Source organism: Cynara cardunculus (genome assembly GCF_001531365.2).
Source record: "Cynara cardunculus var. scolymus isolate 2C chromosome LG 15, CcrdV1, whole genome shotgun sequence".
Taxonomy (NCBI): Eukaryota; Viridiplantae; Streptophyta; class Magnoliopsida; order Asterales; family Asteraceae; genus Cynara; species Cynara cardunculus.
In genome coordinates, this window is record NC_037542.1 from 8,316,453 (window position 1) to 8,326,470 (window position 10,018).

A 10,018-nucleotide genomic window follows, 5' to 3' on the forward strand; every position below is an offset into this window, starting at 1 on the left:
TTAATGGCAACTTTTAGCACGACAGGCATCAAAACCACGAGCAATAGTTGATTCTACAATCACGTGTGATTAGGTTTTACGAGTTCATCGCCAGTAAAGATAGATTTGGCGGCAACTTCTGTTTTTTTCGGGCAAAAGTTAGAGCACCGACAACTCTTAGCTGTCGATTTTCAGAAGTAACTAAGGGGCTCGATAAACTGGGAAAATTGTAAAACCAGAACGTGCAAACACACGTCAAGAAAAGATCGGCATATGCAATAACGTCAGTGGAGAAGGTACAATAAACTAAACAGCTTAAGAAGTGCATAGCCAAAGATGGTGATGGTACACTGAGGATAACCGCAATACGCCAAAAGATACATGACCATCTTACACAAAGATTTTAAAAAGTTCGGCTGAACAAAAGCTAAAGATTTGAAAGCATAACAAACCCGTAAACCGTCTTTAAAACACGTACTCCAAAAAGCAACGACTATCTGTTCCATTCCAAATCAGCACCAGATCGTGAATTAGCATTGTTCGAACGTGTTATATCTTCCGGTCTGATAGAATTTGCAAAAGTATGCCAACCCAAAAGATATGGTACAGCAAACTGCATAACATAGAGGATGTTAGAAAAACATCCAAAAACCACATTGCGCTTAGGCTACGTTTGACAAACTATCTGATAAGATAGTTATTGGTTGATAAGCTAAAACAGTCATGTTTGGTAAAAAAAACTAGTGGATAAGCTAGATGATAATGTAAAACAATCTAAAAAGACATGCTGAAAAACTAATCGGAAAAATACAAGGCACATAATCGGAAAAGGTGAAAAGAAGAAGCCCACGGAGCTTATTGAAACGCTATTTTCAAAAAGGGCCAACGAAAAAGAGGTTTTTCAATAAGCTCAAAAAATAAGGTAGCGGCCTTAATAAACCCTTCAAAAAAGGGCCGAACATAAACCAAAGGGCTGTCAAAAGAAGCATACATTGAAAGCTGATACGAGAATTGCGAATTCTGCCTTGGTAACGGGAATATAAATGCTCTCATCCATGTTTATAAGCTTGTTCTGAACACCTTCAGTTCATTAACGCATTTGGTTAATTAAACGGATAATCAAGAAATGAGTTATTTAAGAATGAAAAGAGTAAGTAACAAAGATTACTGAGATTAAAGAAGTGGCCAGATCCATCTGGGAGAGGCTCCACTTTCAAAACCTTCCTCACCCTACCTTCATCGCTGCAATAAAAATAGTAAAAAACAAAATATTAGACTCGAGAAAATACACCTGCGGCCATCATCATAGAGTCAATGCATTGACATATGAACAAATTGTTGGGAATCGTATTTACGTCCACATGTGTATACCGTCCTACAGGCTACAACAAAACTGTTTATGTCTAAATGTCCTAATAGATTGTTTTATAGGACTTCAGTTTATAAGACCAAACAATTGTGCATCTCATGTAAAGGTGTGACAATATGCCGTTATCATGTATAACGAATGATCGTGTGAGAATAGGTGTTTAAGGTGGGAAGTGTGAAAAGGGATCTGGACCCTTGATCACTTTTAATCTCACCCCCATCCCATGAATTGCGCTTCTCACGAGAATTGATGCGGTGCATCTATTACTGTTGACCTTCAATTAGGATTGATCTAAGAATGGAGATCCCTTCTTACCCTTCCCACCGTAACTTCCATTCTCACCGGAACCCAACCTTATCATGTATTTGGGCATCATAAGAAGTTTTCAGGATACTTATGAAATAAAGTGTCCTATTAGTTCTTTTATAAGACATTTTAGAGAAGTGTCATATGAACAAATCTCTTATTGGACACTTGTTTCTATAGGACGTTTTTCTTCAAATAATGATGTATAAAAAGGCAGATAGCACACTGATTGTCCTAGAAAAGTTGTTAGGACGCCCAAAAGCGTCCTATCAACTTTTTGTAACACAGTTACATAACACGTTCAATTGTTTGGTCCTATAAACTTAGGTCCTATAAAACAGGCTATTAGAACATTTAGACACTTCTGGCATCCTATAAGGCCGATCTTATTGTAGTACGTGTTTGATTTTTGGTTGTCTGCAATTGTACTTACATGGGTGTGGAACTGTGGATTACGATCCTAGCATACCACATGCTTATAAACGGAAATTACCTTTTTCCTTTAAAAGGGTCATGAAAGAATTCACATGAATCCCTTGCACCAAGGCTGATAAGATTTCCGATTTCAGTAACTGATAATGAGAATACCTGGAATTATGGACGAAATTTATAAAACAAAAATAAAATTAATTTCATAAAATGAATAGCCAGAAAAAAAGGAGTTCATGAAAACAACAATTTAGATAATAAACCAAACAGTAACATGCAATCTTGATTAATGATGCCCATTGTAGATTTGAACAAAAAGGTCCTTAATTTCTTTGTTAATTCGAAAGGAAAAAGACAATTCTAATGAAAGGAATATAGACCTTTTTCAGGAACAGAGGGAGTTCATACGTTTAATTGGAAATTTTTCTCATGTTAAAAGACCTTATTACCCTCAATATGATCATGGTTGATCTGTCTATTTTCTAGATCTTGACAGCTAAAACTAGAAATACAGGTCAGATTGTACTCAAAAGTTGGCTTCTTTATCAACTTCTGCTAAAAATCCAATGTAATTATGTTTTGATATGGACAAACAAACCAGGTTAAGCAAAATCACAACTATTTATCAAAACAATACCATGAAGAATAAGAGACTAGGAGCGCCAAAATGTTCAAAATCCCATTCGTCTTGGCCATGTAACTTTTTCTTTGTGCCAGTCCCATGAATATGGTGCAAGAAGAACTAATCTGTGATTGCGAGTTTCATTTACATAATGTGAAAAGAATCAAAACATGGTTATGTGCCCCATTTTCTATTTGAATTCTTCTTATAAAAGGAGCCAACTTTGGGCTCCTTCCCATAGATCGCCAATTGCCCAGTTCGAGTCTTCTCAAGAACACAAAGGATTTTCCTGGCTATTATCTTAAGGGGATTAGTCAAGGTGCGTACAAGATGGCCCGGACACCACAATTACCATAAAGAGGAGCATTCTTATTCTTTGAAGAAGGAAGCAAAGGGCAATAATGCCGTATTTTTACATTGTGAATTTACACATTAAGCTCATCCAAATGTGCATTATGAGCTTGGTCCATATAAGCCAACATTGCAAAAAACTTGCATATAAAGACAGAAAGATTATATTTGCAAAAACTCAAATGTATTATCAATCAAAGACCAAGAAAATAAAGTTACCTGTTTTCTGCTCCAGTCATATTGACGAACACCAGCAGCGGGTGCAAATTGAAGCAACACAAAACCCTCCTTTGTCAGCTTAAACGCACCCGACTGTACAAACAACCATCCCCACAAATTAATCATAACAAATAGAAGCATCGCATAACCAACACTTTTATACAAAAAAAATCACAGTAATTCCCCCTTCCACTAGCCAAGAGTGCTACAGTTTGATTTTGGAGTCAAACATGTTACTTTTCAACTTCACAATTGACATGATTTGCATTATAAAACCAAAATTAATCAAAGTGGAAACAATCAAGTATACATACATCTAAAGGGGCGAACTCAGGTGGGCGAGGTTCAACTGTAAGAGCAGCCTTTCCTTTGTATATGGAATGCCCAATGAAAACCTTGGGAGTCTCTGTTGATTAATCGAAACAAAACAAAACCCATTTCAGTTTGGGACTAAAATTTCATAAATAGAAAGACAAGATTACCTTGTCTAGGTTGAGAGACATCAGGCCTTTGTTGTTGGTCGGAGTATTGGCACTTGAGATTGAGTTTTCTTGAGGTAGGGTTTATGAATTTGATTGTAGATGGAGCAGAGATTTGAGGGGCTAACGTGAAAGGGGGTTTAGGGTTTTGGAGGGCGCGTGTTGAAGATATTGATAGATTTAACATCTCCATTTTTCCACGTTTTCTATCAAAGCTTTTTACTGGAGTCTTCACCGGGTGACAGTGAGAAGATGATAAAGCCCCTTTCTATCGATATGTATAAGGGGGTGTTTGGGATTGCTTATCTGAAACAACTTATGACTTTTCTACAAAAGCACTTATTAACTTATGATAAGTCAGAAGTGTTTAACTTCTTAAAAAACTCCTTATTACCGGTTTGACACCGGTATAAGTTGTTTACCCAAACACTCAAAAGTGCTTATTACCGATGCCACACCGGAATAAGTCAATAAATTGTTTTTATAAGCAATCCCAAACACCCCCTAAATCTCGATAAACCCTTCCCAAAAAATAGAAAACAAGAAAAGAAGTTGTCCCTCTTTTCTTTTTTAAACTCATTTTTACAGATTAACTTTTGAGAAAAGTTTGAATTTTCAATTTTAAATAAATTAAGGGACGGTTTGGTTTATGAATTTAGATGGAATTAAAATGAATTGGAATGACCAAATCCTTTGACCAAATTTTAAATATAATGTTTGGTTCATGGAATAAAAATGATGGAATCATTTCAATTTCAATAAATTCATTCATTCATATATTTTACATTCCACAGTAATACTCTCGGATTTCAATTCTTTTCCGACAAATTCCTTTCATAATCCAAATTCATTCAACGTTGCATCTACCATCTCATCTAATTGATCTCTGGTTCGATCTCCATCTGGTACGCTCTCTCTCTCCCCTCCCCCTCTCTCGTAATTTTTCCATCTATACGAGATCGATAGACAACATATGTAATCAAGAAATCAATTCAAGATAACTAGCTATCGATATCACTAGTCCAATTCCGTTATTCAAAAATCATAAAGGTCATTTGTTGATATTTAATTCCGATTCCAAAGTTGAATTCCGTGAACCAAACAAAAAAATTCCAATCCGTTAAGAATTTTATTCCAATTCCATACAACCAAACGCAATCACAAGGCATGGTCAAATTCCATCAAATTTCATTTCATTCCCTCAAAGTCAAATTTATTTGATGAATTTCAATTCTATCGAATTCCATTCTACGAACCAAACGCCCCCTAAGTTTCTTAAAAGGTATGAGAGTATGAGAGCCACAAGAGAGGTTTATCATTAGAGGGAACAACTTGACTACATTGTGGCAATTAAGGGACTCAAAACCTCTCTTATGGCTCTCTAAGAATTAACTGATGTTGGTGACACGTTTATTTTCTATTGATGTTAAATAGTCGGTTAATATGTAATTACATATCATTTGTTTTTTTTATGCATGTCATTTTTGAAAAGCAATATGAAGATCAATTTGGCTATCAATCATGGCATCATGTTCCAAACAAATCTATTCTATTATGGAAGTAAAATTGCATATTTGAAAGATTTTGATATAAGTAATGTAGATATTAGAAGTCTAAGACAACATATTGAAGACTTTATTTCGTTTATAGTTAGTCGAATGTACTATACGGTTCCTAACACGGATTTGGAAAAAGGATTGAAACCCTTGGTAGTGATGCTGATGTTGATAGGTTTTCTAGTCATGGTATATATATTGTCAACATAGTTGGAAATTTTTGTAGATCATTTTAATGTTGGTATCGGTGAGTTCTTGAATAGTGATGATGATACTATTGAAGAGGATTATGTTTCCCGTAGTGATGATGAGATTAGGTTTTCCGACAATGACGAGGTTGGTGGTTTAGATCATTTATCGGAAGGAGATGATAAAATTAGAGAGGTTAGGATAAAATAAATCAATAGATAAATGGAAGATGTGAATGTTGAACACATAATACATTCTTGTAATGAAAATGACGATTTTGAAAGTTAGTTTAGTGCCCTAAAAGAGGAAACAAGTGAAATTTGGTTGCATTTTGATGCAATTTTCTCATTATAAAACTATTGAAATTATCCATTTTGAATGATTAAGTATTTGAAAAAAGAAACTAAATAAATAAGTCATCAAACTTTTATTTATTAGTTACTTACATTCTTTTAACCATAAAAACCTACAGTTAACCTGCTAGATGAAGTAAAAAAAATCTTAATCAGTTTACTTGTCCCAAACCCTGCGTCATATGAACCTCGTGCAACCAATGCCATTGCTTCCCCTTGCCACCATTGTACCCAACATCATTGCTCCCCTTCATTAATTTTCTCACCGTGTCTGCTCTCTATTGTCACTTCATTATCTTCATCTTTTCGATCGGTTTTTTGGGCTTTTTGTTTTCCCCTCTTTTTTATCTGTCTATACGTATTTTATCAAATTCTTGTAAAAGATCAACAGCTCAATGACGGTTATCGACATTTGGTAATGGGAAAAAAAGAAGACATGTTGGTAAAGTCGATAACTCATTTTTCTTGTATATTTAATCATATTGGATTAGGAGTCAGACAGCAATTTGTTCAGTTATATTGGGACAATCAGGTTTAGCTACAAGGCGAGTTTAAATTCAATGTGCTTACGTCAATGAAGTTTCCAAACAAGATAGTCGTAGGGAAGGGAAGTGGTACGTTGATTATTTTGGTTTCTTATTCTTTAGAGGATGAAGAGAATGATATCGATTGTTGTTAATCACGCATTAGATATATATATATATATATATATATTTGTTTACTTCTTATTGTTAATCGGTCATCATCAAAATGATTTGTAAGCGTGTTGGGTAAAAAAAACACGAAAACGGACGAATGAGATATGTTTGTGTATATAAATATATAGTGAGGACGAGTTGTGCAAAAGAATTGGAAAAACGATAGGTATAGAAGGGTAGTGGTATTTACGCCTACGGTAGCAAAGTTGTAGCATTTCCGTAATCATTATTTACATGTTGATAGAACTAAAAACCGAACTTATTTCCCTACCTAATTAATTAATCTCTCCTGATTATCGCATTGGTGCGTCAAATCACTGCCAACTTGACAAAAAGGAGTAAAATAAAAAAGGTAACTTAACAAGGTGTTCCAGGCGAGCATACGAGAAATCCAGCGTCTTTGGTGAGCGTTTCGACGGTGGAGGCTGGTTCCGGTGGTATCATTCCGGCTTGCTCTTCAGGTGTCAGCTGTGGATCACTGCCGGAATCTATGAACACGGCTCCATTTAATAAAAGGTCATCCTGTGATCTCCAATTCCATTTCTTCCACTCTGCCTCTTCCACACCTACCCTCATTGTCACCTTAATTCAAAACACCATCCATCCATATATTATTGTTACATATACATATACGTATATATATATATATATATATATATATATATATATATATGAAGAAAGAAAAAGGTATATATATTTACCTTTTTCTTATTTTTATCATCAGGAGCCACGAATCGGTTTCCTTGACAGAGGATAGTCGGGTTGGAGGTACCACCGATTGCGTACAATCCCCATTTCTCATAATCATTGTTAACAACCTGGAAAAAACCCCATCGACACCTTGGCATTCTTTGAACACATCCTGTACTAAACTTGTTGTATGCCACTGTCACTTTCATAATTTTATCTTCAGAATGCGAATCATCTGCCCCTAGCAACATTACCTGTGTATGTGTATGTGTATAAATACATTCCAAACTTCATATATGTATAGTAAAATGGATACATATATGTATGTATTGAATTCAAGTTTCTTACTTTATCATGATCGTTGAATTTGCAGTTGGAAACGGTGACGAGAGTGCTACCCATGGTGACATCCACAAGCCCATCTGGGCCTCCGGCAAACGAGCAATGATCGATCCAAACCTGTGTGGAACCAAAAACCTTGATAGCATCACCATCAGCCTCTGATCTTGGTCCTGGTTTCCCTTCTCCACTTGCAATAGTTCCGCCTTTAGTTTCTTTAATATCGTGTATGTAGAGGCCGTGAACGATGACGTTTTTGACCTTGTAAACGGAGAGACCTGCGCCATTACAGATCTCGACCTTCACACCTCTACCATCGATTGTGGTGTCGGAAGTAATCACAAGCTCATGTATGAGATTGATCACCATATCTCTCTCGAAGATGATCCACAAAGGTCGTTCTCGGGTGACACCCCAACGCAGCGTTCCTTCCACTGGTGCTGCAGCGTCCACATCTGAAGGATCGGTGACTTTATAGATTTCTCCGCCTGCACCACCGGTGGTTCCGGTTCCAAAACCCTTCACACACTGGGCTAATGCTTGTCGATTATCTGCCCAATCGGGTTTGCATCTCCAGCAATTGTCTATTGGGTTCGTGGGTTCGCAACCAGCTAGGCTCCTCCTTGAACTATTCTTTCCATCTACAGAACTACAATAATTTATATATTCTCCGTTAATATAATAGGATTTTATAAAACATCAAACCATTTTGTCTAAGTTATAGCACTAAAAAAAAATGTTTTTATCTAAAATTGTTACAATAAGTTTATAAGACGGTTTTATATGTCTTAATAAGTCATTTTAGCACATTTTCAATTAAAAAAAAGTTGTCGTATTAACTATATTTTATAGTACACTTTTGAGAAATGTTGTACATTTGTTCTTATAAAACATTTTTTTTAAATAATGTTCTATAGAATAACTAATATGACGTTTTTCTAAAAATGTTCTAAAAACTTGTTACGACATTGAAGAACATCTATTATAAGTTTATAACACATTTACATAGTAAATACAGTTGTTTTTATGTTAAATACATAAGTCTTACGGGTTGTTTGTTTACCTCTTAATAGTTCCATTAAGAGACAACGTCTGAATCGTTAGAGGTGATTCTTGTTTGGCAAAAAAAAAAGTTTATCTCTTAATAGTTATAAAACTCTCTGAATGATTTTGTATCGTGGACCTCTCTTAACCATTCAGCGCCCTAATTCCATTGTAAACAGTTACCGAACAATTATATTTGAGAGTCTCTCAATCATTTTGACCATTTAATCATTTTGTACCAAACCATTCAGGAACTGACAAACAACCTCTTAGATATTAAAGCAAGTCTATTGAGACATGTAGATAATATAACCTCGATTTTTGTAGTGAATGTAAAAAAAAAGATTAAGTGACATACATGGAAGCCTTCTCGGCAAGTTTGGCACGTTCACTTGTATAGTCACTGGCTTCCGGGATCTGAGTATCGTTATCTGAGCTCCAGGGGGCACCGAGGGCTATAGTAGTTGGCACCATAAAAGCAAAAACAACAGTGAAGAGGAAAACGAACGCTTGTAGCTTCTCCATCATATATGTATGATCGTTTTATTGTTCCTCAAAAGTATGATAACGAACCCTTAAGCACAAATCGTTGGTGCTACCATTGTTGCTCCATAGCAGGTGATTCGCTTGAAAGTCTTTTGTTGAAGATCGGTCGTTTTAATAATAAGTTTATGTTTACGTAATAATCGGTTTACCATAAATTAAATAGGTGGTTATAAAATTACTATTTTGTAGCAAAAAGAAAGCTAGAAATGAGAGATACAAAGTGGTTTTCGGTATGTAAGTCACGGTATGTAGTGGGGTTGCTATTTGCTAAATGTATACATTCTTACCCTCTCTTAATTATCATTTTAGTAAACAATTCAACTTTTTCAAACTTAATAAATTTTAATTTAAAATTACAATTTATACCCTATAATTACTTAATTAACTTAGGGGTCGTTTTACTAAACACTTACTTGGTAAGTACTTATCAGATAAATTTTCTCATCGGATGAACATGAGAAGAGTCAAGAATCTTACCGGGTAAGAGCGATAAGAATGATGGGGAGTCTTACCCAGTAAGTAAGGATGACAACTCTTACCCAGGTAAGCGTTTACCCACTAAATTGTTGCATTCGATATGTTTTAATATACTAAAATCTTACGCATCAAAATAAATCATAATGTTGACTCATATCGGTAAGCGTTTACCGGGTAAGCAATTGGGTAAACAGTCCCTTACTTTATTAAAGAAGAAAAAAGTTTAAAATATTCGATCTACTTTCTCATTAAGAATAATGAAGTTCTTGAAAAAAATAATTAAATAAATAAAATAATTGATTTTTTCCGTCAATATCTTTAAAACAAGCTCACTATTAAATATTTTTAGATTTAACTATATTATTAAATATC

General features: G+C 35.1%; 2 protein-coding genes across 2 annotated transcripts; both read right to left on the reverse strand.

Annotated features, from left to right (window-relative positions):
* Nucleotides 1-343: 343 nt before the first annotated feature.
* Nucleotides 344-4,038, reverse strand: LOC112527804 (single-stranded DNA-binding protein WHY1, chloroplastic-like). Its single transcript, XM_025138614.1, has 7 exons — nucleotides 3,758-4,038; nucleotides 3,590-3,681; nucleotides 3,276-3,368; nucleotides 2,148-2,242; nucleotides 1,148-1,221; nucleotides 971-1,059; nucleotides 344-592 (listed from the first exon to the last, which is right to left on the reverse strand). Exons 1-7 carry the CDS (start codon nucleotides 3,945-3,947, stop codon nucleotides 473-475), a joined length of 753 nt encoding a protein of 250 aa, XP_024994382.1. The 5' UTR covers nucleotides 3,948-4,038; the 3' UTR covers nucleotides 344-472.
* Nucleotides 4,039-6,907: 2,869 nt separating this feature from the next.
* LOC112528487 (pectate lyase 1-like) lies at nucleotides 6,908-9,151 on the reverse strand. Its single transcript, XM_025139516.1, has 4 exons — nucleotides 8,982-9,151; nucleotides 7,589-8,228; nucleotides 7,252-7,494; nucleotides 6,908-7,132 (listed from the first exon to the last, which is right to left on the reverse strand). The coding sequence occupies exons 1-4, from the start codon at nucleotides 9,149-9,151 to the stop codon at nucleotides 6,908-6,910; spliced, it is 1,278 nt and encodes a 425-aa protein (XP_024995284.1).
* Nucleotides 9,152-10,018: the final 867 nt, after the last annotated feature.